This window comes from Neltuma alba, unplaced genomic scaffold (assembly GCF_004799145.2).
Source record: "Neltuma alba isolate B1F8T4 unplaced genomic scaffold, ASM479914v2 tig00012083_pilon, whole genome shotgun sequence".
Classification (NCBI taxonomy): Eukaryota; Viridiplantae; Streptophyta; class Magnoliopsida; order Fabales; family Fabaceae; genus Neltuma; species Neltuma alba.
The window spans coordinates 61,036-88,557 of NW_021636642.1; the positions used below are offsets into that span (position 1 = coordinate 61,036).

Genomic DNA, 27,522 nt, shown 5'->3' on the forward strand with positions numbered 1-27,522 from the left:
ATTTATCAATTTTCTCTAAATTACCCCTATAGATACTCCCTCAACCATAATCAAATAGAAGAAGGAGAGGGGTATTAAAAAAGATGATTGTGATGTTTTAGGAAAAATGTGTCACTTTTATTATAATTAACTAACTTACCTAACTTCCTTAATCTAATCAAATTAGTTAAATGGGTCTTATATTAAGGACCGGAGGAGTATATAATTTGACGTGGGAATACCCTTTTATCATCATCGTCATCATACTTTATTTTTTTCCCAATCTTGCCCCTCCTTATTAGCAACATGCAAGTTAGTGACATACTTTTAATTCCTAAGCAACACTTTATTATGGTCATTGATTTCACTCCTTCATATTGTGAAATTAGCGCTAAAGTGTGTGTGTATATACATAATTGGTTACTTAAGTTTTACTTCAAGTTTCAAGTTTCAGTTTAATCCCTTAAATTTATAATGTGTATTTTTAGTTATATGTTAACAAAATTAGTTTCATTTAATGTTAAGTAAGACTAAAAGTGTTAACATTAATGACTATAAATACACTTTAAGCTTAATGTAAATTTAGCTGTGAAATTAGTTGACTTTATTTATTTAAGCTAAACACCGTGCATGCACATACATACTACAAATTTATGGAACCAAGGAAAAAAAGAGTGGACATAATTTAAATAGAAAATTGAATTCTATAGGACCTTTTAAACTGTTCTTTAGTTAGGGACCCTGTGAATGAATTTCATATTCATTAACAATCAAAATAGCAATTTAGCAATGTATCTTTCTAAATTCAGTCCATAGGTTAAAAAAAAAAAAAAGAGAAAATTTGTACCTTTGGGCAAAATTATGAGAGTGAAAGGCTTGAAAATGAAATTAAGAAGCGACGACGTGCTACTGGCGGTTTGGCGTTTAACAGTAAAATCCGGTGGGATAAGGATTCAACTTGCCACCATCAAATTAATTCGTATAAATGCATGGATTATTAAAAATAATATATGTGTGTGTGTATATATGAAGATTTAAATCAAAAGTATAGGATAACCCATGCGTATATTATATACTCCTCTGAAAGAAGAGGATAGAAAGAGAAAATTTTTATATAAATATATAATTTTACTCTTCATTTAATATCATGTTGACTTTGTTCTAATCAGGTATAATATATACTAAATAAGAATAAAATTAGAAAATTGTTAAATTCTAAATACGAGTTAACAAAATTTAAGAGTTTTTTTATCTATATAAAATATGATAGAAATAATTTATAAATAAGACCAAAGAATTAAGGATCATGTAGACTGAAGCATCTCAATTCTTCCATCGTTCTTGTCACGTTCTGTTTTTCTCGACCTCCTTTTTTAATACTAAGAGCCGTACACCTTCGACAGAAGAAGATAATATTAAAAAAATAAAAGGAGAAAAGTAAATATCTTAATTTTCCTAATGTGATGGCTTATACGCGGGCCGTTGAACTTCTCCAATATCTTAATTCTATTTTTGTTATTATTAATATTATATAAATTGTACATATCACTATGACAGGGTGTAGCTTGTAATTACATAAAGAGTATCCTTTTTTCAAAGTACCATAATTTATTATTTATGAGAATTCAATGTATTATATAGGATTTGAGGTGGAGATAAGCATGGGACCTCTTTTGTATTGCATAAGCAATTATTATTGCTTTGATTAAAAAAAACAAAAGCAATTATTATTGCTGCTTTAAAGGTCACATTTCTCCGCACGTTCCTCCCTCATTTTAAGGGATCATCAATGGCGGATTTAGAAACTAATGAATTATTATTATTTGTTTTAGAGGTGGACCGAGAGGTAATTAAAATAAACTAACCATATATCACAGCTGGGCCAACATTGATTAAAGCATTTTCCTGATTTCCTCCAAGCATATACTCCCTACTCCCTTTGGTTTTGTATTACTCATTGATCTATTCTTTTTAGAAGATCCTTTTAATTAGATTATGTAATTTAAGAAAATAATTTAAATTAGTTAAGCATAATAAATATGTAATAATTACTTATATATAGACTCAAACCAAACCTTGATTCTTTTGGCCTTGAAGACGAGGATAAAGGTTGGAGAGCATGTTTCCAGCTACGTCATATATATATATGCACATAAGGGAAAAAAAGAAGATTGTGTGACACCCCACTTGGTAAGTTACTGTACTTTTCATTATTTATGATATGATTTTTCTGACCAATTAATGACGTGGACCTCAGCCGTATTTAATTAACTCAAAACGTACGGCAATGAAACTGAAGTGCTGAAATCAACCGTGAGCCACTAAATAAAAAAATTATAGGGGAAAAAAAAAGGGAAGAAGAGAGGTTAATACTTAATAGAAAGAGGAAAGTGGGACTATTTTAAATATAAGAATCAAAGAGAGGCATCAAATGTGGAGCCTTTATTTGATTTGGCATTCACTTAATTTACACTAAAATAACAGCTAGCTTTCATTTAACAAATCAAAATGCTGAAGTTTTCTAGACTATTCTACCAAACTTTAGAATAAATTATTTTGCCAATAGCCTTAATGATAATCTAGGTGGCAGAACTCAATTTAATAATGGATTTAACAGGGATAAATCAATTTGTTTATTTTTTTCACGAATATCAATTTGTTAGTTTAAAAGTAGAGGAGAATGATGGATTTTATTTAAGTCAATTAACTTGTGATTGAAATTGTGTGAATCTAAATTTAAAATAATTTAGCTAGTAATAAAAGTTTTCGCTATTTAAGCAAGTGGTTATGTTTAAGTTGGAAGGAGTCTATATCACCATTAACTCACCTAATAAATAGTGTGAAATTCTCACAGCAGCAGATGCAGATGAAATTTTAGATGGTATGAGAAATCAAATCTTTATAAATTTTGCCGAAATGGAAGGTCTAGAGTAATACTCTTTGTTGACGGATTCTCCATTAAACTTCCAATGAAACAAGGACAAATTATACGAAAGGTTCTGATGCAGATTCAATTGATTAAAACCAATATATATATCTTTTCTTTTGTTCTGTGAAGGGAAAGGAAATTGGATTACTCCAGAAACACTATACAAGCGGATATTGTAGCAAAAAGGAAAATCAAAAGACTTGTTACAAGGTCCTGCAAGTGTACTCAACAAAAGAAAAGGACAGAACAACTATGTCGTTAGGCAAGAATGAGAAACACGCTATGGCGATTGATGAACATCATATATCTAAGGATGAGAGGACGCACAAGACACAAGAAGCATCAGTAGGCATACGGCGACGACCACGTTCTGAATTAGTTGGCAAGATATTCTAGTAAACTTACCTCTATCTCCAGCTCCAATGTTGTAATCCATTCTGATGGCCTCTCCCAGCACTTTGTCAATAGCTGCTATCCGATCATGTTTTTCTTTATACTACTTTTGGTTCTTAATATAAGAGCTAGCTAGTTGACTAATTTGAGTAGATTAAAGAAGTTTGTTGAGTTAGTTATTTATAATAATTAGGTGTTGTCTTTTCTAAAATATCTTTACTAATCATGTATTAGCTAAAACTATTATTTGATTAAACATTTAACATGTGTAACTATTACAAGAATTACTTTGAAAAAAAATTAATAAATATGAAAGACGAAGTGAATTGAGGTTTTATATTTAGAACCAAATTAAAAGTTAAACTAGCTTTTATGTTAAGAATCGGAAATAATAGTATTTAGCTGGCAGGCCTAGTAACATGATCCAGCCAATGATTCGAGTGATCTTGAGATTCTGAGGAGAGAACTCAGGAGTCCAACGATGAATTGTGAGGCAGTGACCTCGTATGACCCATGCAGTCCACCTTCAATGTCGGAAATCTCAAATGGACCAGAGGGCTTCCAGAGCGTCGTAAGCTTGGTCCTATGGTTTTCTTGGTACCTAATGCGGCTTCCTATAGGCAGCATATTCACAACTGCTGCAAATTTCATGCTTTCCATTCAGAATCTCATGGATTTTTCAGCCAAGGTAATCGATGGTACGAGACTAGTCTTGATGATTGCGTACGTAGTCCTCTTCAGGAACTACCAGTTCATCCTCATCATCTTCAGCTTTTTTTTCCGAAGTTTGTGGCGGAAAGAAGGAGACTTGTTACAATAGATCAATCTGCATCGTGGTTGAGCTTCAGGAGTGTGCATGACTTCATGCTCAGATTCCTCTTCCACGACCATGTTAGGGACCATTTTCCGGATCTTCACCACGAATGTTGACCTTCCTGGTAAAACGGTTGGGATCCGGAAGGGAAGGAGGGTCGTCTTTTTCCTGTAGCTTCATGGGAAGACTGCATTCCATGAGATCACCTTTTTGCAGCAAATAGAAAATTAGTTACCATAAACCCATATACTTTTTCTATACCTATAACATGAAGAGACGTTCTTAGATTCAGTTTATTAGATGCAACAAGACAAACAAACTAGATGGATAGCATTTTCGTAATATCCACAAACTTACTTAAACCTTAGGGAAAATTAGGGAGAAGGACCAAGAAAAAATAAAATTTATTGAAAAGGATCTGAAAAATTCTAATTATTTTAATGGACCAAAAACTAAAATGTAAATTTATAATTACTAGATTGCCCTCAATTAAACCTAAAAAACTTGGCCCTCTTTTTTTCACTTGTTTTTTTCCTTTTTCTTACCGTCTTCTTGTTTGTCCTCTCCCTGGCTCTGCTTCCCATCCTTTAATTATCATATTTCCCACCTTCGTAATCACTTCCAAACACGCTGTTTTCAATTCTCTTCCACACCGCTTCAAGAACTACGAGCAATATGAACGGAAATTTCCACCCATCTCTGAGCTCGAACAAGAAGAATTGGTTCTCAGATTGGAGGTCTTCAATATGAAAGATAAAGATAGACAAGGCCGCAAGATCCTCCGCATTGCATTCTTCCCCAGCGACCTCAATATCTTAAGCTGTGTTCAAATTATTTTTATACCCAATTAATATGTTATACTACTTTGCTAGTTAATGTAAGAACTAGTTAACTAATTTAAGCAGATTAAAAATGTTAGTTAAATTAGTTAATATGATTTTTTTTTTTAAAACACTTTAAGTATTTTTCTTAATTTTCTCCCTTCCTTTCCTACTTGATTATTGTTAAGAAAATTGAAAAAAAAATTAATAAACTTGTGAAATAGGTTTTAACTCTTATATATAGGACTAACATTAACTCTCCAACTAAATCTTATATTAAAGACCGGAAGAGTATCTTGTGAATTATTTTTTGTATTTATTTGGATGAAATAACATGAATCATGAGCGTAGATGTTGTGAGAAAGTATCTAGAGGAGAGGATTAGAGAGGATGCAGGGAGTTTGGTCAAGGCTAATTTTGTAATTATAAATTTATATTTTAATTTTTGGTCCTTTAAAATAATTTAGAATTTTTAAGATCCTTTTGAATAAATTTCATTTTATCTAGGTCTTTTGCTCAAAATTTTCCTAAACCTTGTATTAATTCATGATTTGTTGGGCCTAACTAGGACAATAAATAGAAATGTAGTGAATTCACATTGCTGAAAATAAATGAAAAATATTTACATACACAAAGATGTAGGGCAAAAATTAGAGATGCTCTACCTTATACTTGTTCAGGTGAACCCGTACTCATCCCGAAATGGACTGAGACAAGACAATATCAGGATCGGGATGACCCTCGAGATGTCCTGTCTCATCTCAGTCCCAACTCCCCTTATTTTTTTTAAAACATTTTTTTCATTATTTACTTTGTTTTCACCCTTCAATTTTATTTTGACACTGATATATATATATATATATATATATGAGAATTTGAACTCAAATTTAGTTTATGGTTTGCCTTTTTCTTTGTTTTTAGAAATTTTTTATTGTTTTTTTTTTTAATTTCAAAAAGCTTAAGTGAGGGTTATCATAGACTATGTTTTTACTTTTTGACTAGATTTTAAATAAATCTTCACTTAACATAGGTATCACTACATATTAAGTTTTCATAGACATTTTGGTCTCTCCCTCCCTCTCTCTCTCTTAATGAATTTGCTTTAGGTTTATGGATTATTTTGAATACTTGATCAGGCTTGTTAATTCAGATTGTTATATGCAATGATTTTTGTCATTGTTTTTGAAAGATTAATGTGTTTGAATAAGTTTACAAACTCATCCATTTAAGTCTAAAGACTATCTACCAAATGCTAAATTTATTTATATACTGGTAGTTCACTTTATGTTGTTTATTTATATGTATTTCAAGTTTATTGTTCATTTTTTTCCAACAATCTATTGTTCCTTTAAATGATTTACATTTGTCTCAGGTTTATTTTATATTGATCATTTATATTTACTCATAGCTGTTCCACACAAATTCGCTTCAGCTTTCAGGTTCCTTTTTTTTTTTTTCCAAGTTGTGATTAGGCTTTTTTTTCTAACTAAATTATAATTGGGCAATTTTTTTTAAAAAAAATAATAGTTGACTAAGATGTCATCAGGATAAGAAGGGACGCAGGACACATCCCTATTTTCTGGGACGAGACGCAGAATGAGAGTGTTCCGGTCTCGTCTCTAGAGCACCCCTAGCAAAAATATACAAACATATTTCTTTGTCTCTGAACCCGTAAATGAGAATAGAATACATACTTCCTTTAAAAAAAGAAAAAGGGATACATCATTGTGCCCCAAAAAAAATACAGGGATTCTTGGACAAGCAGAGCCCCCATGGATGTGCCAGTTCTTAATTTCTATACAAATCAAGGGAAGTTCCTCTCATAAAAGGTGTTTCTCACAATGCATAAACACCCTAACAATACAGACAAATAAAGAATACAGCCTATAAAGTAATTAGAACACTAGATTTCTAAAACCAATTGGTAAAAATCTCTCACAAATCACTCCAAGCACTGATTTTTCTATACAATTCTGTGTCAATCTACTAAAATCAAATGAATAAATCAACTATCTTATTCCAGAAATTTCACCTAATGAAGTTTGAGTAGCTACCGCTGGTGCGCTGTCAAATTCTGTAATTACTTAACCTCCTTTAGAACACATAACTAAACCCTGCAAAAGAGAGTAGAGATTATGGACACCCATTTGAGAAAATGACATTGAGGACGCTGAAATTTCAAGCTGGAACCAGAGACAGGCTGCAATGCAAAGTCAATACGAACAAACCAATTTAGGTCATAGCAGTAATGGAGCTGCTTAGGCTTGTGTTAATATCAGTAATCTAACTTCTGTGTCATTAGAATTTTTCATATTTAATACATCATGGGGTAGTGTAAGCCATAGTTGTTAAGATCCTACAGTAACTGAAAAATAAGCACATCTCCGTTGTATAATTCAGCAGAAAGCTAATATAACATGTGGGAAGGGAAAAAAGTTCAAATCCGGTAGATAAAGGGCCCATAATCCTAGAAACATCATTAAAACCAAGTCTAATTTACATCTATCCTAACTGAGAATTGAACTAGAATCAACATTGTAGGAAAAAAGGAATACATAGAAAACATGATACATTAGGAGTAGATGTGGAGAACTAATTATTGAAATGGTCCAACTATTTAAGAGAACCAATCAGTGTGGATATCTGGGTCAAACTCCTTCAATCAGGCAAACAAAGAATGTAGCCTTCAGCAGATACAAATACAAAAAAGAAAGTGGGGGGGGTGTATGAGAAAATTATTATCATTTTGGAGGGAAATACGATGCAGGATTTAGCTGAATACCATTATTCTGTGGTCAAGGAAACCCTCTTGGCGGTTCAGTATGCTGGACTTGCATATCCCGGAAGCATTGGAATTATTAGCATGACAACAAATATGGATGCAAGGGAAATGAAATAAGGAAGAAAGGGGGATGGGTTGGAAGAAGGAAAGGGGGGGGGGGGGGAGGGTGGGGGTGTTCAAAAATTTGTCAGGACTTCTTCATTTTCAATCTCTGCATCTGTGAACGTTAGTGCTCGTTGCAGCTTCCTAGAGGAGAACACCTCCACCTCAGCCATATAGGTAGCAGAAACAGGGCGATGATCTGAATGTTTGAGCTCAGTCCTTCTATAACTCAATAATCTCAGTCCCTTGCCACGTGAAAGAATACGATCACACCTGAAAGATAAGTTACATATATAGCAATTAGCATTATCAGCAAGAAAATTGATATATACAAAATTATGTAGCAGGTCCCACAAAATCTCACATCTTTGAGGACAGGTTTTGGGGATTTAATAAATTAAATTTTAAATACCTTGCTGGATGTTTAAGTTGTAGCAGCATTTAGCATTTTGCAAAGTCTTGAGTGATCATTTGGAATCAAGGACAGCATAAAAGGAACATATGATAAATTGCTAATGAAGATATAAGTAGTTATTCATAAAAGGACCATATGATAAATTGCTAATGAAGATATAAGTAGTTATTTGTTAATTAGGAATCAAGGATAAACATATGAATCAGAAAGTATTTTATTGGCTAATTGGTTTTATCTAGAATGTAGTTATTCTAGAATTCAGTTATCCTTCTATTTTGATTTATTTTATCTTATTAATAGTTGCTTCTTGGACTTCACATAAAACTATCAGAGATGAGGGTTAGAAAAACTTCTCGGATTGATCATTAATAAATGTTCTTTCCGCTTGCTAGCCATCTCTCCCTCAAATTTTTTTGTACGTTTCCCCCTTTTTTTTTTTTTTAAATATATCTCCTATTTCTACTTCTCTCTCCTTTCCCTATTCTTTGCCAGCGTTCTGTACCAACTGCTCTTATCATTTGGTGAGTGAGGCTATTGACCATGTCTAAGGTTCACGGTTGGCTACTTCCTAAGAACATTCTTCGAATAGGTCTCTTGTGAAAATGATTATTAAATTCAGTGTTTTCTGTAATGATTCAGTGTAAGATTTTAGCAATTTTTAAATTTGCAGCTGAAACACGTAAGAGAAACAAGTGTACACATGTTTCTCTTTTGGATGCACATTTTGATTAATCAGGTGCTCATATGAATAGTATGATCTAGAAATATGAGAAAAATGCTTTTCTGGATATTGATTAGAAAGCATGACTAGAGACATGGGAGCAGAGCCTAGAGTCAAGAAAATCAAGCATACCATGCTGGCCTACGCTTCCCTGCCTTGGGATCTTCTCCCTGGTACTTCTCCGAGTCAATCTCATACTTATAAGTAGGGGCGAAGTTTAATGAGCCTTCCAACCATCCAACAAATGCACCATTCTTGAGTTCTTGCACAAGCTATTAGAATAAGATGTCAGTAAGGAAGCATTGCAGGTGTTAGTAACAGGTCAATATGACATGAAAATAGGGAAACCACAGAAAGTGTAAATAAATACACAATTACATGTAACTGATCATTGAAAAACTGCTCGTAAGCAGATAATCCAATCAATTCTCAGAAAGACATCGATTATCGCAGTAAAGAGAAAACAACAGGTCTTATGCTCAGAAGGAGTTTCTTATGCTGTACATACTATGCATGAGATTCTAACATACCTGGTCCTTCTCAACCAATGTTGACCACTCCTTTTTCAGGATAAGATCTCTTGTTTTCTCGTATGATAAATTGATTCGGTAATTCAGATCTCCAAACCAAATTATTCTTCTGCAAAATAATTAGAAATGATTAATTGACTATGTTTCCTTAAATCGTAACATGCCAAAAAAGAATTACAACAGACAACAAAAGAAGCTAAAGCAAAGCACAGCTACAGCCTGAAAACACTCCAGTTAAATCCATGAACCAAGCTAAATGCACATGCAAAAGCAGCGCAAGTTATAGCACATGCTATATTACTACTTCATGTTATAAGATAATAGACAGTGACAAAAATGCTTCTGATTCTCACTATTATGCTACATGTGTTCGGTCATGGTTTAAGAGGACACATTTAGATTATAACTTGAATAATCTTCTCATACACTTTTTTTTTTTTGGCCCGTGATTCTCATAAGCTAACTTTGAAATGTTGACATATCATTCTATGTCAATCTCAAACTCCCCATTTCAAAACATACCATGTGAGCACAATATAATTCTAATAATAGGAAAATGATAAGATACATAAAATATGACACCAAATAACAAAGCTAAAAGTTGAAAAGCGAGGATAAAGTCACTCAGAGCACTAGGACAACACACGAAATGTTAACAGGCATAATAGTTCTAACGAGGATGTAAAATAACTCAATTAATAATGATATCATAATGCGTGCACTCACTCATGATCATCGATACTTTTAGGCAGAGCAATTTCAGAACGTGAATGAAATTGGGTTCTTCGGTGTATTTCACGCACATCAGCATTTCTCTTGAGTTCGTCTGCTTCCTTTTCCCCTGATGTAAGGTGGGTGCATATAAAACAAAAAAGTGTCTGATATATGGACATGCTAACAGATATGGAGCCCTGGAAAAATAAAGAACTGTCTTATAATCTGAAACAAAATATATATTGATCAGATGATAGCTCCATTCAATATCTGTTCATCACAAAAAGTACTAGTGATCTAGTTCATAAAATCAACGTAAAACAAGGAAATCAATATTATTATTTGGAGTAATTATGCCAAAACTAATAGTTAAATGCTAGAGGACTTAACTACTAAACAGTAAACACTTTACATCACTCTAGCCGATCACTAAAACTATCCTCCCCTACATGGAATTAAAGATTCAGATGTGGATCTTGATATTCTTGTTTAAGTCATTGTGTATGCATTTTCGTTTATTACTTTGATGAGATAAGGGGGAAAGTAGCAGACACTGCCCTTCAGAGAAGATCCATGCAAGGAGACTAATTACTTGAGAAGATTGAATCTCTTAGAATGATGGTTAGCTAATCCTATACTTTTGGTAAAGGATTTTTTTTTTTTTAATTGCATAAAGCTGTCTCTTTTGCTCATTCAAAGGCTATGCTGCTATAGGAATAAAATCCTCCTGGAAGACAGCTATTCCTCAAGTGCCAACTATGATGTATGTGTTTCATTCTTGGTAAATGGAAATCACATATTACCAAACAAAGCGACAACTACTAACGAAGAACAACTAAAAAGAGCTTGGGGCAGGGGAAGAATACTCTGAAGAAAAGAAATTGACCTTATTGCCAATATATCCCATGGCACCAACACCAACAGTTGACACCTTCACATTCTGAATGTGTTTCCGCAAGCTCCTACGAACCCATATAGTAACGAAAAGCCCAACCATCTGCTTACTAACTATTCTTACATATGATGATCTTCTTTTCCGCTTCATCAAAGCTTCAAGGTCAACTTCTGTAAGCAAAGCTATTCCCAATGGTACTTCATTCATAGTTGACTTGAAAGAACTATATGTTTTGAAAGATTTTGATGCTTTGAAGGATTTGATTGATTTGAATGAACTCGGTCTCTCTAAAACTCGCTGGGATAGAAGATCAAGTGGTGGCTCTGGCCACATCAAACCAATCCTTTCAGATCCACTAAGCATTCTGGTTAGTTTAGTGGTCTGCAGTGCAGATGATGTGTCCGCACGTTCTGATGAATCATCAGTGTTCAAACAATTTAATTTATTGAAGATCCTTGGAGAAGGAAGTTGTCTCTGCAAATCCAAGTCAGCTGGTCCTGAGTAGGCAAAATTAGTGGCATCTGAATTATGCACGTTTTTATTTGAAATTTTATTGGTGACTGATCCATCTGTACGTCCATCAGAAGCTTTGTGTTCCTCACACAAAGGATGAAACTCCTCACCAATGTCACTATCACTTTCAAGCAATATCTCTTCTTCTATATCTGGGATGTCATCTGATGGCTTAAATTTTGATGGAGACGGAGGATCACTAAAGGATTTTATCTTTGGTGCTGCTGGTCGAACTCTTCCCAGTGTTTCTCGAATGATATCTTCCCATACTGGGACAGCTCGAGTATCTTCAGCACCAAAAATGTTACCAGCATTCAAGGGTACAACCTCCTGAAGGCTGCAAAGGCAAAAAAAAAAATCTTTTTAGTTAAACAAAGAGGATTAATCATCCTAAGCACAAGAAAGTAATGAAATGAGTTGTTGCAGAAATATATATTAAAAGTGATCAAACATGACAATGATGCTGTAATCAGGTTTATATATGTCATAAGAACCAGAGTAAAAAGAATCCAGTGCTGGAGAACGAAGTTTTTGCAACAAATGTATTATTCCCTTCATTCTTATGTACGAGTCACCTAAAATAATTCACACAGAAAGGAAGTTTAGTTAAAATTAGTCGATATGATTAAACTACCCCATCTTTCTAAAAATATCCTTAATTAAATGCGATATAAATAACCCAGTCTTGCTAATCTCTTTCAATCCCTCTTTCCATCAAAATTACTCAACAATATCCATGCATAGATTTTGAAAAATAACTTGTAAATAGAAGCATGAAAAGCTTTGAGAGGGTGGCTTATAAATAAAACGGAAAGAATATATAATAATACTAATTTAATATGAAGAACAAATAATCTCAGAAGGTGAAACACTTACCCCAGAACATAAATGTCAGCTGGATCATCAATACCCAGCCAATCATCAATATTTAAGTCTTCTGGTGGAAGTCTTCCTCCAACATTCCATGTCCCAACACATACTCTAGGAGATAAATACACACCATAAACCAAGTATCAGAGGTTGCAACTTTAAAAACCTAATGCTAAATAAATGAAACAAGTGTCTGCTCTTGCTTGCTAAACAAACACGAGAATAGTATCTCACCTAAGCTCCTTTCTGTTTATATATTGAGCCCTGTAAGTTGATGACTTTTGCCTCCTTAAAGTTGGAAGATATTCTGTATATCAATAAAAGTTTCATGAGATTTAAAAAAAGTTAAGATGCAATTTTAACAACAAAGTTTCCCCTAAAGGACACTAGGCACCATAAAATTTATTTGGGTGAAAAAATATACATTAAGTTCTCAAAAAAGGACATCTAACACCACGCCATTAATGTCCATTAGTTTACCATTAGTGGAGCACACAAAGTCAGTTTTCAAGTGCATTTTTAACAGCGAAGTTTATATTAAGAGGCACTAGGCATCATAAAGTTTATTTGGATGCAAAAATTTACATGAAGTTTCTAAAAGGGCGGGGAAATAACAAAATTCATCAACTCCTATAAATCGGATAAATGAAATTTCCCAAAATATCTGAAAATCTGAACAATTGATATTAGATTTGAACTACACATGTTTTCCTAGCTTGAGAGCTTATTATCATTGTTTACACCAGCAGAAAGTCTTATACCAGTCTAGAGAATAGTATGCCCCTTCAGTGGTATCTAGAAATTAAAGAAGTATAGCAGTTCAATAATAAAGCAGAAAAAATTTGGTGCAAAAATACCACCATTAGATTCAAGGGGTGCTTCATGGCTTCTGTTTCCCCAAAACCGGGATTGTCTTCCCAATTCTGCATAAGACCGAAATTAAAGCGCGAATGAAAACTGAAATGGATCTTTAAACCGAAATCATAAAAGTATCTTAAAATAATTGGAATTCAGAATTTCAGAGCACCAGCAACATGTCGGACATCATAGAGCTCAATTTATCCTAATTCCATGCAAAATCCTTTTTGCCAATATTAAAAGCACTCAATGGATACACAAAATCACATGATAATAGTATAGATTCTATTTCACCTTCGTTGCCGGAATCATTATCAGGGTCATCCTCATCATCATCATCATCATCATCATCAGGGTCGGCGCTATAATCGGATTCATTGCTCTCTATGTTAAGCCATTTGCGCACGACTACTCTAGCCCATAAGAGCTGTAGGCAGGACCAACCCAAACAACATAGTTCAGCCCAAGTCCTCTGCAATTTTACCTCATTTTCCCCCAAAATTAAATAAACCCAATACACCAAAAACAATAACAAGAATCCAAGCACAATCAAGGAAGAAGGGGAAGAGAAAAGAGACAGGAGACAGAGATAGAGAGGTAACCTGATGTAGATGTAGCTGCTTTGTCCGTCGCCTCATCTGTAAATTTATAGTCTATAGATGGATACAGAATGAATATAAAGTAGAAGACAAAATTCTAATCCAAGTACGAAGAAAAAGAAAAGGTACGAGGGAAGACGAAGATTCAACCAGCTAGTAAAGCTGCGAGAGTGCCAAGCCCAAGATAGACGGAGGACTAGGTATCGGAGCACAGTCTCGTTGGTTTTTAGCGAGGATTTTGAGGAATTGACCATGGAAATTCTATATAATACTTAAAAAACTTTGAGGTGTTAATTTAAGATTGAAGAGAGGATAATGGTGCGAGACTAACCAAAGTTATGGACTTTAATAAGCTTCATGCGATGGAAACAAAACATAAATGTCAACACACAGTTGGATTAAAGAAAGCAAGAAAGGATCATCAACAGAGCATCGACACATTTATAGGTCGGCAAAGAGGTGGGTCCATGTGACTCCAAGGCCTAACATTGGAAGTTTGGGCATCCGCCACCCGCCAATTTCAAAAAGCTTCACTCTTCATGCGCTCCCGGGTGTCTGATTTGACTCGGCCATTCCCCAGTTTATCAAGACCAGATCTTTTTGTAAGTTTGGATTTCTGCAACGCCATAGTGGAAAGAGTGCCGACACATACACAGTCGTTTTCATTTATTTACATACATTTAATTGGAATTTTCCCCTTTTTATAGAGGGATACTGCAATATTCTCCAAGTAGTGACGGGTAAATGCTAGCTATGATGCAAATAATTCACATGGAATAAAATTAAATTAACGTGTGGTTATGTAAGTAAAAAAAAATTGCATATTATAATACTCTATTAAGTAAAAAAAATTAGGAAAAAATTTGTCATTAAAAATTTTATTGGTTAGAAGAATCCAAATCATAAAATTCACAGAACATTGATACTTTTTATATAAAAATTCCCATGGCAGTTATACAATTTAAATGTCTAAATACCATGTAAATGTCTAAATTATTTTTTTTTATTTTATGGTTTAAAATTGTAATGAGAAAGCTTAATTTTTATTTTATTTGCTAAAAAATGACATTTATTTTTTGGCCAGTACTTCATGTGGCTGCTCATGACGATACCTAATGTGACATGAAGACATGTGGAATGACGAGGAATGATGCTTCATGTCCGAAATTGGCAAAGATTCGAGCAATGAAAGGTAAAGATATACACATGGCCACACATTACTAATCAGTGAAGGAGGTGGTTCGCTCGGCCATACCAAGAGGCATCAAAACTAAGATTATTTAATATGCACTCATGTTACCCTGACTTGGATATTCTCTTCCACCTGTATATTTCCCCTTTCTCACACCAAAATTAGGATATTCTTGTTCCTCATGTTGAGGACATTACAACATAAAAGGCAAGAAAAAAAAAACACTTTATACTCCTCCGGTCCTTAATATAAGACTCATTTAACTAATTTGATTAGATTAAGAAAGTTAGGTAAGTTAGTTAATTATAAGAAATGTGACACATTTTTCCTAAAATACTATAATCATCTTTCTTAATACCCCCTCTTCCTCTTCTACTTGATTATGGTTGAGGGAGTATCTATAAGGGTAATTTAGAGAAAATTGATAAATATGAGAAATGGGTCTTATGTTTAGGATCAAAACCAACTCAAGAATTGGGTCTTATATTAAGGACCGAAGGAGTATTATTTATAACAATTACAAGAACATTTTGTACTCCTCCGGTCCTTATTATAAGATCCAATTTGACTTTTTATTTGGTCCTAATTATAAGACCCAATCCATTTTCTCTCTTATATTTATGCATTTTTTTCCAAAATAATCCTTCTAATAATGATAGTTTTAGCCAATATACTTAATTAGCAAGGATATTTTAGAAATAACAACACTTATTTATTATAAATAACCAACTTAACTTACTTCCTTAATCTCCTCAAATAAGTCAATTGGGTCTTATAATTAGGACCGGAGGAGTATTATTTATCAGGGCTGTGTGTGTGTATTGCATGCATACAAGTTTCACTCGCACAATAGTCCTAACGTGTAAATTATTCATCTGGATTCCTGGATGCTTAGAAAAAGCTCATGTGTTTTATGATATAGTAATTCTTTGAAGAACTTATTTTCTTAAGTTATCGCTAAATGAAGAATAAGTCATGAATTAATTTTTTTAAAAGAAAATTCATTGTGTATCCAATTAAGAAATAGCAAAAGGTGTGCATAATTGGAGGAATCACTTTCATGTTTTACCTTTATTGCACAATAGAATTAGAACTACATTATTTGCAAGAAAACAATGGCCGGCCATGCTTCCATCATGTGATTTCTGAATCAGCTTTCTTTTCTTCTTCTTCTTCTTCTTTTTTTCTTTTCTTTTCTTGTTTTCTTTCCAAAGCAATTTTTATTACTAATTTATTAGAATAAATCTTATAGTATTTATTATTGTACAAAGGCTAATTATCCAAGAACATTATCTAGACAGAGTAATTCAAGTAATTATATCTGGTTTTAGTAAACGCACACAGGTTGATTGTGGAGGGGGAAAGCATGCACATCTAAGAATGGATCAAAATTCACATATCATTGGACAACCAAAAGAATGACAACAGAGTAGAAGATTGCATCTTGAAAGTCGAAATTTTGGGTGGAAGGGAATGATTACAATCCATTACTTGAATACAACCACTGGACAATATTGATATTTCTGTAAAATCCTTTATAAATTCAACCATATCTTCATTTTGATTGAAACGGTCAATGCATCGTGCAGAGCTTCCTGTTGAACCATTAATATTGATCTTTTTCAGTCCCAAAAAAAAAAATATTGATCTTTGACTTCTAGACATTAGCTGAATCCGGGTTCTCTTGAACTTGCAGCAGATTCCCCCCCCCCTTCGATATAACTGTTGGCTATATCTTGGAGTTACTGAGATTTAAAGCTATAGCCAGGAACCTTCCTCCTTCCTTTTTGAACCGTAAAGTTTAATCTTCAGATTTTAGTTTCTACATGTTGATAGTTTGGCAGATTTACTGCATATTTTACTGCAATTTATTTATTTATCTTTTTGGGAGGAAGCTGCTTCTTTCGGTTGGCCGACGTGAACTGGGAGGACAGATGTCGGGCAGTCAGGGCAGAGAATCCCACTAAGATTTTTTCACGAGAAAGGGCCATCACGTCGACGTGGAAAGAAGCCATACTTTCATGAGAAACTATATTTGGTAAGGTTAGAAAAAAAAAATGGTAAGGTTAATAAATAACAAGACATTTGTCATCATATTTTATAATCCTCATTTTTTGTCTTAAGCCTCTCATGTTTTTACATGTAAATTGTTTTTACAAAATTTATAAAGCAATTAATATTATCTTTAAATAGTTCCCTTGACGTGTATTGATAAATAATTATGATGGAAAAAAGGGTTGAAAGAAATGACTAGAAGTCAAAAATATTTTTGAAAAAAATGAAATATTTATTAAGATTATAAGCTAATCTTTCAAAATTTTCCCCAGTAACTGAATGACTTGTAAATAAATTTAGAGCAATAAAACACACACCAAGGGGGTATGCCGGCTCTCGTAAGCAGCATATCTTCATACTAGTTAATCAGCTTTTGGCCATGCATCATTGAGACTCAAGCGCTCAAATTTTGGCTATATACTTTTTGTTTGAAACCCTGACATGCTTCAATTTTTGTTGACGCACGTAAATCCAACACTCATTTTAATTTTATTCAAATTTTATATTAAAGCTCCTGACCATCGAGGAAAAAATAGCCCAGCCCGCTTATGTTGCAAGTAATGTATCTTTGACTCATGAAAGATACGATTCAGTAAAGATTTTACATGATATTCATTGCGGTTTTCATCTGACATACACGATTGCCAGCAGAACTTGTGTCCTCCGTCGTACCACGAAGTTCATCCCTCATGGTGCATGGAACACAAAATAGTCAAATAAAAACTCCCAAGTTATCAAAGATTACACCAATCCATAAAGCGATTTTTAAGTTCTGAGAATTTCCTCATTTCAAAAATGCCTGGGCAAGAGTAAGGACTACAGATAGTGTGATTGTCGGCGTAAATTATTAAAAACATGAGCCAAAGGCTTTTATTTGACAGAACATTTCTGCAACAAGAAAAATGAAAGCTAGTAGTGAAGGGAAGAGAGGCTTTGGAGCTCATGAAAGGCAGCAGAGAAGGGAATATATTACCATGGAGTTTGAGTCTGTTAAAAAAATGGGAAACTCAAACCATTTGTATCCAAAACCCCCTTTTTTTTAAAAAAAATAACTTTCACTATGGCCCCGTCTCCCCCTTACAAACAGCACGACTGACTCATTACTCGCAACAAATACACAATATAGACGGAAGTAACAATAGACGCCCAGACCCCAAAAGCACAACCCTCAATATAATTCAAACTTGACCCAAACTTTGCTTGCTGATAAAAGACTCGACAGAAGCCACGGACTCGCTCAATTTCATGGCCATGACTGACACAGTCCGAAGACTACAAGTATGCATAACTCAAGATATGGGTGGATATGCAGCCAACCACCTAACCTTTCATGTTGCCAGGAAGTACGAAAGAACAAGAGACTATACTCAAGCTGATGAAGCTGGCTCTTCGGTTTTCTTCTCTGTATCCGTTTTCTCTGGTTCATCCTTACTTTCCTTTTTAGGTGCGTCTTTTTGCTCCTCAGATTTGTCCTCAGACTTCTCGGTCTTCTCTTCAACACTCAACTTCTCAAGGAGACCAGCAGCAGAAGATGCATCTTTGTTTTCCTCTTTCTTCTTCTGAGATTCAGCAACTTCTTGGAATGTTTCCATAAAGCTTTTGCAGTCTACAAGACGAGGCAAGACACAATTAAATTCTAAAGCCAAAATTAAGCCCCGTAATGGACAAGCAAAACACTTAATATGATTGTTGCCTTAAGAAAAGAGGGGCGTGTAACAAAGAAACTATTAAACACAACCACTCCCACTAAGTACCAATTTCATTCCTAAATTATTCCCCAAATCTGGCCATCAGGAGGAAAAAGAAATAAGCACGTCGTTATCCAGATGTGTTTAATACCCAAATTACAAATCTGGCAACCAAAAAAAAAAAAAAGAAGAAGCCCAAATTACAAATAATAAGCACTGTACGGAAAGGTATCCGTGCTTATAAAAATTACAAGTTTTTAATGCCCAACACTGGTTATATAGACTTGCAACCAACAAAAGCAAAATTTCATAAGAAAAAGCAATAGCTTATGATGCAGTACCGTAGCAAAATTTCATAGAAAACTTGATACGAAAATGTTTTAACATGTTCAAAAACTCCCCCCTAAATGGTGTTCGCATCTGCTTTTTTTTTTTTGGTTGGGTTTCCCAGAGCCATTAGGCGCAGAACAAACACTAAGGTAAATGGTTTAAATTAATTTAGTGCACATAATTAATAATATGAAAATGATGATCACTAACCGATAACCCGTACATGTATAAATTAAGGCAGCCAGAATATATCTGAATTTATTAAAAAAGTATGAAACTTCAATTATATCAGCAGTGGCATGCTGAATTACAATTTCAATTCCAGAAGAAGATAGAATAGTCTATTGTTTGAAAGCACACACTTACTTTCAATTGAAGCAAATCGAATGCAAAAAAGTTCGTCCTTCAGTTCACCATCGGCGAAGTCACTAGCATGCCAAACGCAAGATTTCTCATTCCCAGCATGTTCTTGCACGGTCATTGACGGAACAACTGCGTCGGGAAAAAAGCGAGCACACGATGAAACTTATCCAAAAGATAATCGAATTCAAAACCAGTGACAATAATGCAAGTAAAAAAGGATAGAGTGAGTTACGAACTGAAATGATTGGCGCAGATCTTGAGCGTCTTCGACTGCCTCATCACAAGCCTAACTTTCCCAGTAACCTTGTGCTTCAGGAACTTGACAGTACCGGCGCCTCTCTCCTTCCATTGATTGCCATCTTTATCGAAACGGTAGAGCTTAGATTTCCTGGAATCAAGCAAATACGCTTTAATTTCAACGACAAAACAAATAGACGCCAAGAACCTAAAAGAAAAAGTTGACAAAAAACTGCATACAGATCGAGAATAGGATCTTCGTCTTCTTCGCCAGTAGTGACGGAAACTTCCTCAAGTTTGACGATCGGAGCAACTTGAGCTCCAGTATCTTCATCATCGCCGGTAGGGGCTTCCTCCTCTTCACGGTGCTCGGGATCGTTGCTCGACATATTGTTCAGTAAGGGATAGAGAGACACACAGAGACAGCAAGACAGGGAGGGTATGGCTATTGCTAGGGTTTGGGAGTAAAGTGGGCAAGAAAGCGGCCTCCGCGGGGGCGTCGAGTTGTATAATGCTCCCCCGGACCCACACAACGAAAAAGAGCTGTAAAAGGCCTGACGTTCAGAAGATAGGCGCGTAGCGTAAGTCCCAATGTGAATGTGGGCTAACGGATGGTTGGAAATTTGAAAATTTTATTTGGCCCAAATTCTACATATTCATTTATACCAAAAAAACAAGGTATGAATAAAAAAAAGGTATATTCATGGGAAAATGACAGATAAAAAAGTTTGAAAATATGAAATATCAATTTGGAAAGTTAAGGAAATCTAATTACACATAGGGAAGTCCTTCCCAAATTGAAATTTTAAAATTCAGTGAAATGACAAAAATGCCCTTTGTTCATTTTTTTTTAAAAAAAACCTAGCCCCTCACCGGTGGCCGGCGACCACTGCCAGCGACTGGCCTCCGACGGCCGCCGACCACCTCTGGCCACCAGAGCCAGCCACCAATGTGGTGGCTGCCGGTGAATAATTTTTGGAACAATATATTTTTTTTTTGTTATAAGAGAGGGCAAAGCCCAAATTACAAACTAAGAAGAAAGGGAAGGTGTTCCCAAACTCTCATCAGCCACCATAGCCCGAAGATGAAGTGGGCAAGTAGGAAAGAAATCAGAGGATGAGAGCCCGCCTTTAGCCAAAGAATCAGCAACCCGATTCTGATGTCTAGAAATATGAAGGATTTGTACTTCCCGTTGGAAATGCAGCAGCTGTAACAACTGAAAGACCACCAGATTATGATTAGTACCTATCTCACCATTTGTAATCATTTGAATCAAAACCTTCGAGTCTGATTCCAGTATCACATTCCTAAATCCCATGTCCCAAGCTAGTTTGAGTCCTTTAAAAGCCGCCCATTCCTCAGCTTCAAGGACTGAACAGGATCCCAGAGCGTAGGAAAACCCGGCTATCCAACATCCATTATGGTCTCTGATGACTCCCCGCAGCTTGCTCTAGTCGAAGTTGATACCATAGCGCCATCTACATTGACTTTAATCCACCCTGATGGAGGGGGTGCCCACCTAGCTAAAATGGTGCTCTGTGGTCTACCCTTTGCAAAAGGTTCTTCATTAGTTTGTGCATACAGTTTCCAAGAGTGCTTGATAATCAAGTCAGGATTTGTTGGTTTCACAAAATCAGTCTTGAAGATGGAATAATTGCGCCAAGTCCACAACTTCCAAATGGCAACTCCCCATATCAGGTCCCAATTCAGAGAAGAGTACCTTCCTATGCTGTTCTCCATACTTTTCCCTCTAGCGTTTGAGAAGCTGTCTTCAACTGCTCCTTGTTGAAATTTATCTGCACTGTTTGAGGTAAGAACTCCCTAATTGGCTCACAATGTGCATTTTATTGGCTATTTTCTCATTGTTATGGTTTATTGTCCATTAATTTATTTTGAAATCAATTTTTGAATGAGATAATATTGGTTCAAAGTGACAGGGGTGGGATTTAATCCTATAGCCTCTTGGGCCAACAAAAGGGAAGATGGCCATTGGGCCATCAAAGATTTCTTAAATTTATAATGCAAACAAAAATATAAGTTAACTCTTTTACTGTGATTCCAGCTCGTAACAATAATTTATCTGAGGATGACAAGTCTTAATTGAGAAATAACAAGTCTAAATTTGATATTAACAAAACAACTTTTCCTTATACATAACAAATAGCAGCATGTGCATTAATTAAAAATGATCATAATTTATTTAAAAATGACACGTCTTTATTGGAAAATGACAAGTCTAAACTTGATATTAGTAAAGCAATTTTTCCTTATATATAACAAGAAATAGCATGTACGTTAATTAAAAATGACCATAATTTATTTGAAAATAACACGTCTTTATTAGAAAATGACAAGTCTAAACTTGATATTAACAAGGCAACTTTTCCGTATACATAACAAGAAATAACATGTACGTTAATTAAAAATGACCATAATTTATTTGAAAATAACACGTCTTTACTAAAAAATGATAAGTCTAAACTTGATATTAACAAGGCAACTTTTCCTTATACATGACAAGAAATACCGAATAAATTGTTGTTATTTTCCAGTAAAGACGTGTTATTTTCAAATAAATTATGGTCATTTTTAATTAACGTACATGCTATTTCTTGTTATGTATGAGTAAAAGTTGCTTTGTTAATATTAAATTTAGACTTGTTATTTCTCAATTAAGACTTGTCATCCTTAGATAAATTGTTGTCACGAGCTGGAGTTACAGTAAAAGAGTCAACTTATATTTTTTTTTGCATTATAAGATTAAGAAATCTTTGATGGCCCAATGGCCATCTTCTTTTTTGTTGGTCCAAGTGGCCAAGGGGTTGTGGGATCAAATCTCACCCCGCCACTTTGAACCAATATTATCCCATTCCAAAAAAAAAAAAACCTTGTCACAAAAATTCTTCACTGGCAGCCACCACACCGGTGGCTGGCGCCGGTGGCCAGAGGCGGTCGGCGGCCGCCGGAGGCTAGTCGTCGGCGATGGTCACCGGCCACCGGTGAGGGGCTGGTTTTTTTTTTAAAAAGGACAAAAGGGATTTTTGTCATTTCAATGAATTTCAAAATTTCAATTTGGGAAGGACTTCCCTATTTGTAATTACATTTCCTTAGCTTCCTAAATTAGCATTTCACATTTTGAAACTTCTTTATCTGTCATTTTCCCTATATTCATTGCTCAGGCTTTTTTTTTTTTTTTTTTTTTAAAAAGGCTCCTAAGAGCCACTATTTAACTAATTAAGGTAAATTAAAAAAGATGATAAATTATTTAGTCTAACTAATGTGATAGGATTTTTAAAATATTCCTGTGATGTTAAATTATATACTAGGTATAAGTAAATTACTTTTAAGGCCTCGGCCTTCTCATTTTTCTTGCTCCGTTCCTCGGTTGATTAGATTCTTGGTGGTCTTAGCCGTGGCCCTGTGTAAGTGAGTGTGGGAGAGGGTGAAGACGAGAAGCGAAACGGGAGCAGGAGTTTGAATCAGGAAAAATGAGTGAGCACAGAATCGAGCAATAAAAAATTCAGGGGGAAGCATAGGAATTCGAAGATAGAGTGAAATTGAAATCAGGGGCAAATCAACAACTTAGAAGGAAGACGCCATTTTTGGTATTTACAGGCAGAAACAGCAACAGAGCTGATAGACACAGCTGCCTGGGCTATGATAGTGACCGGATGTGAGGGTGGTGGAAGACTGGGAAGGAATAATGGTGATGGATAAGGGCATTTGAGACCTTTCACCTCCAATCCATCGCTAGAATGAATCATGATTCTCTCCAAATATGGAACCCGGTCGGCTCTCCTAATGTCACGCAAAAAATGTAGCCTGTATATGGCCTTTTGTCCAACCGCATCTGGTTCGTTGAATTAATCCAAATTCAGATGAGTAAATTTCAATGGATGGGGAAAATAGTTTTTTTATTTCCTCTTGAAAGACTCAATTAAGCTCAATTTTTATTTTAGAGATATTGAGTCCAGCTTCTGTGTGTGACCAGTCCCATTGCCAGGCGGTACATGACATTAATATATGTGAGCAAAGCATGATCATGGATACTGTTGTGAAGCAATTATTTCAAAGTTTTTATGGTCAGCAAATATATATATATATATATATATAAATCAATCCTCCATATATCCCAACAAAGTCTATATAGTGGAGACTTGCACCGAAGCTCTCTTTTAATTATGATATATGGGCTTCATTTTATATTCATGATTATGGCATTAAAAAATTTCATTTTATACTGTATTTTTTTAGTGCGTAACAATGATAAGAGCAGCATCAGGCATGTCTGTACACTTAAAAGCTCCAGCATGCGAGCAAAATCATGTAAATAGCTAGAATGTCCTGTTGAAGGTTACATCAAAGTAACGATCAAATGTGGCACACGATCTGCTAATTTTTATCACGTTGTCAGTTATCACTTCGTCTCTGTGGTTTTAATTTACATTCCAAAAGACACTAAACTAAACCAAATCCACCAAGCTGTAACACAAGAAACTATCCAAACAAGCCCTTTTGGGAAGACTTGGACTTGTAGAAGCAAAAACATGTTCCGCTGCCCCCATCTGACAAACAACACACACTACACAATGAGGGAAGAAGCTTATATATGTACATATATATATTCAAACCTGATGTTGTGGGTTGGGGTCTTCGTCCCGGAGCTTGATCATAGTATAAGCACCGGCGCCGGCCAGAGCTCCGACGGTGGGTGCAATGAAGTATAGCCATAAGTCCTTGTAATTTCCCGCCGCCACCGCCGCCCCCAATGTCCTCACCGGGTTCATTGATCCCCCACTTGCCGGCCTGCCCAATACACACACACCAACCACATTGTCACTTCCTTGTTTTGATCTCTACTCTTCTAAATTCGTTGTCTTCATTTTATATTTATATACTCTTCCTGTACTAAATATAAGACCTTTATATAGTGTATATAAGGGTTTTATATTTAGAACCACTATAACATAAGCTAAAGCAGACACTTTGCAACTTAACGAACTAACACATTATAACTATATAAAGATTACAGGATAATAGAATTGCTTACCCAGAAATGAGAATGTTGAGCAGAACTGTGGTTCCAATAGCAATCCCAGCCATTTCTCCAACCTGTCACCGTCATCATCAATACCAATATAATCAATATCTATATAATCAAATAGACGTTGAACTTACGGATAATGCTTCAGACAAAGTCGGCAGCTAATTTAAAAAAAACAAAGGAAGAAATGAACTTACAGCGCGAGTATCAGTGGCGACGGCCGTGATAACGAACATAAGATTGAAAGTGATGATGGACTCCAGCACAAAAGCCTGTCCAAGACTCGTACTCACAGAAGGGATGGTGACTTCTCCGTTCACCAGCGGATGGAAGATGCCCTTGACGGTGAAGGAGGCGCAGATAGAGGCGACGACCTGAGCGAGGATGTAGGCGGGGACGTGGACCCAAGGGAAGTGGCGGAAGGCGGCGAAGGCGATGGTGACGGAGGGGTTGAGGTGAGCGCCGGAGATGTGGCCAATGGACAAGACCACGATTGTGACGGCTAAGCCGGAACAGGCGGCGTTTCCGATGAGGCCCTCAACGCCGTTGTATTTCTGGTTCAATATGGGTCCTGCTGATGCTGCAAACATCAATATGAAGGTGCCCAAAAACTCTGCTCCTGTCTGCCAATTATTAACACGTTGGTTTCTTAGTTGTGTATACAAATAAGTTTGCTGGAGAAATTAATAGTTGATGATAAACATAAGAGCTAATGATTGAGGGGTTGGATTTGATATTAAATATATGATGTCAATCTACTTAGTCTCCAAATTTTATAATGTTGTGTTTAAAATATCTCGTGATAGATATATTGCCATAATTATTGACTTTATGAGAAAGTCAGAAATTCATGGGAAGAAAAATATGGAGGTCAATAAATTGTGAGGTCACGGCGGGCTTTCAACAAGAAGCTGCGATGGATGATTAGCACATTCTAAACTCTAAGGTGCTATTTGGTACAAATTATTAAAATAAGGAATAGGGACTGGGATTATAATTAAAAAAATCATTAAAAAAATATTTAGTACGAGTAATTACTTGTTACATAGTATTAGACAAACCCATTGAAGTGGAATTGGAGAATACCACATCCCATCATGGTATTATCCAATTCCACATATATGGGTTTATCTAATCTCATATACTAAGAAATCTCTTATGCTAAACATTCTTTTAACAAGTTTTTAATTCTAATCTCAATCATTACCCATCATTTTTAATGTTTCATACTAAACAGGATCTAAAGGCATAAATAATGTTTTGCCTAAATTAATTTTATTAATATGCATTGGTCGGCAGAAATTGGCCGTGACAGTACAGTTTAGTTGGTGAGACTGAGAAGAACAATACAGTAGTATAACTTACCGAAGTTCGACATGATCCATAAAATTAAAAGGGGAAATTCACGCATATTGAATTTTTTGCATTGAGTGGGCAGTGTAAGAAGAAAACAACAAGTTGATTGATTCATGTTAAGTGAAAATAAAAGAAAATTAACGTATACCTTGCGTGAGAGAGAGGCGTTGCGAATGGCGGAGCTGGAATGAGTCCTGATTGTTGGTATACACTCACACTTTATGGGCATCGAATTCTGAGTGGATGACAGTGAGTCCACCCTTCCCGACGAGAACAGTGGCGCCGGTGTCGCCGTTGTTGATGGCGGGTCCACCTCTGAGTCTATCATTTCCCCCTCTTTTATAGTAAAAGAAAACAAAAGCTCGTTGACAAATTTATAACAAGATGAACAATAAAATTTTGGTAAAAAATGTCTGTTTGTAAAACTTAAATGCGCCAAAAAAGACATGGATTTGAGCATTCTTTTTCAGTTTTGTACAACATTTCTTACTTCTATTTTTTAAGACTTTAATTTTACATATAGTTAAAAATATGTTATATGTAAATGAAGAAAAGTTGCATAGGTCTTTGTGACAAATAAATTTCTTAAATAAGGACTTTTCACTAAATTTCCCATACAAAATGATATGCTTTAACAACTCATTTCTAATTTTTTTTCTTTTCTTGCAAATTTGAAGCATTAAAAGAAAATATTTTCGGGGTTTTCTAAGGGAGTGTATGTGAGGAGCAACTAGAGTGACATGATTGAAAGCTTTTACATATCATACCCTGTGAAACGGCAAATAAAAGGGTTTTACACACAATATTCTCGATCTGTTGTTTCACCAAAAAGAAAAATATTCTCAATCTGTTTGAGAAAAATGAAAATCTCTCTATCTATTTTTGAGATGTTTGGATTTTTCAAAGTTCCATGGATATGCAGAAGAGAAATGTTATTCCCACAAATATGGAAAATGGAAAAATATATTCCATCATTATAAATATAAATCAAGATTTGATTCATATATGCACACTTCCAACCTCACCTCGATCTGATTAATAAATAGTTATGAAGTAATTAATACCTCCTGTACGTGATTTAAAAACATGTTGGTTTCGTAGGTGCAGCAGTGAGATATATATGGAAGTAATAATAAACTGTGGGCGAAGAAGTCAATGATGAAATGATGATCCTTTAATTTGGAGCATAAACAAAGATGGGAGATACGTGTTTCTTGTTTTGCTTTTGAAATTAGGAAAAAGAGGACAGAGCTAGAGTTCTGCATAATTGATGCGAGGTTTAATATATCATCGTTTTCTATGGAAAAGAGGAAGGAGCTGCA

At 35.1% G+C, this 27,522-nt stretch overlaps 3 protein-coding genes across 6 annotated transcripts; all 3 read right to left on the minus strand.

The window, feature by feature from the left end:
* Positions 1-6,600: 6,600 nt before the first annotated feature.
* LOC114722138 (type IV inositol polyphosphate 5-phosphatase 3) lies at positions 6,601-14,477 on the minus strand. 4 transcript variants are annotated; one of them, XM_028908090.1, is made up of 12 exons: positions 14,086-14,477; positions 13,939-13,989; positions 13,631-13,763; positions 13,336-13,401; positions 12,713-12,785; positions 12,485-12,589; positions 11,087-11,945; positions 10,213-10,397; positions 9,487-9,595; positions 9,089-9,228; positions 7,719-8,093; positions 6,601-7,050 (listed from the first exon to the last, which is right to left on the minus strand). In XM_028908090.1, the coding sequence occupies exons 2-11, from the start codon at positions 13,972-13,974 to the stop codon at positions 7,895-7,897; spliced, it is 1,905 nt and encodes a 634-aa protein (XP_028763923.1). In that variant the 5' UTR covers positions 13,975-13,989; positions 14,086-14,477; the 3' UTR covers positions 6,601-7,050; positions 7,719-7,894. The 4 variants fall into 4 exon arrangements, with proteins under 4 accessions (XP_028763923.1, XP_028763919.1, XP_028763921.1 ...); XM_028908086.1 differs by having other exon boundaries at positions 13,631-13,808; XM_028908088.1 differs by having other exon boundaries at positions 13,339-13,401; positions 13,631-13,808; positions 13,939-14,477.
* A 3,549-nt stretch (positions 14,478-18,026) lies between these two features.
* LOC114722139 (ran-binding protein 1 homolog b-like) lies at positions 18,027-20,219 on the minus strand. The gene is made up of 4 exons (XM_028908091.1): positions 20,041-20,219; positions 19,800-19,951; positions 19,567-19,692; positions 18,027-18,788 (listed from the first exon to the last, which is right to left on the minus strand). The coding sequence occupies exons 1-4, from the start codon at positions 20,187-20,189 to the stop codon at positions 18,550-18,552; spliced, it is 666 nt and encodes a 221-aa protein (XP_028763924.1). The 5' UTR covers positions 20,190-20,219; the 3' UTR covers positions 18,027-18,549.
* Positions 20,220-21,204: 985 nt separating this feature from the next.
* LOC114722144 (probable aquaporin NIP5-1) lies at positions 21,205-26,429 on the minus strand. Its single transcript, XM_028908102.1, has 7 exons — positions 26,349-26,429; positions 25,042-25,467; positions 24,851-24,912; positions 24,432-24,606; positions 24,299-24,365; positions 23,414-23,650; positions 21,205-21,596 (listed from the first exon to the last, which is right to left on the minus strand). Exons 1-7 carry the CDS (start codon positions 26,427-26,429, stop codon positions 21,205-21,207), a joined length of 1,440 nt encoding a protein of 479 aa, XP_028763935.1.
* Positions 26,430-27,522: the final 1,093 nt, after the last annotated feature.

What these genes read in the sequence shown, in the direction of transcription:
- LOC114722138 (XM_028908086.1), bottom strand. Translation starts at nt 13,974, where the DNA reads ATGAGGCGACGGACAAAGCAGCTACATCTACATCAG. An exon ending in AAAAGTATCGATGATCATGA is followed by an intron (nt 9,596 to 10,212) that starts GTGAGTGCACGC and finishes ATTATTTTGCAG; the next exon opens with AAGAATAATTTGGTTTGGAG. An exon ending in CATTGGTTGAGAAGGACCAG is followed by an intron (nt 9,229 to 9,486) that starts GTATGTTAGAAT and finishes TTATTCTAATAG; the next exon opens with CTTGTGCAAGAACTCAAGAA.
- LOC114722139 (XM_028908091.1), bottom strand. Translation starts at nt 20,189, where the DNA reads ATGTCGAGCAACGATCCCGAGCACCGTGAAGAGGAGGAAGCCCCTACC. An exon ending in GAAGATCCTATTCTCGATCT is followed by an intron (nt 19,952 to 20,040) that starts GTATGCAGTTTT and finishes GCTTGATTCCAG; the next exon opens with GAAATCTAAGCTCTACCGTT. An exon ending in TCGATTTGCTTCAATTGAAA is followed by an intron (nt 18,789 to 19,566) that starts GTAAGTGTGTGC and finishes CTCGTCTTGTAG; the next exon opens with ACTGCAAAAGCTTTATGGAA.
- LOC114722144 (XM_028908102.1), bottom strand. Translation starts at nt 26,429, where the DNA reads ATGCCCATAAAGTGTGAGTGTATACCAACAATCAGGACTCATTCCAGC. An exon ending in TCGCCACTGATACTCGCGCT is followed by an intron (nt 24,913 to 25,041) that starts GTAAGTTCATTT and finishes TGACGGTGACAG; the next exon opens with GTTGGAGAAATGGCTGGGAT. An exon ending in CTCTGTTGCTGTTTCTGCCT is followed by an intron (nt 21,597 to 23,413) that starts GTAAATACCAAA and finishes CAAACAGTGCAG; the next exon opens with ATAAATTTCAACAAGGAGCA.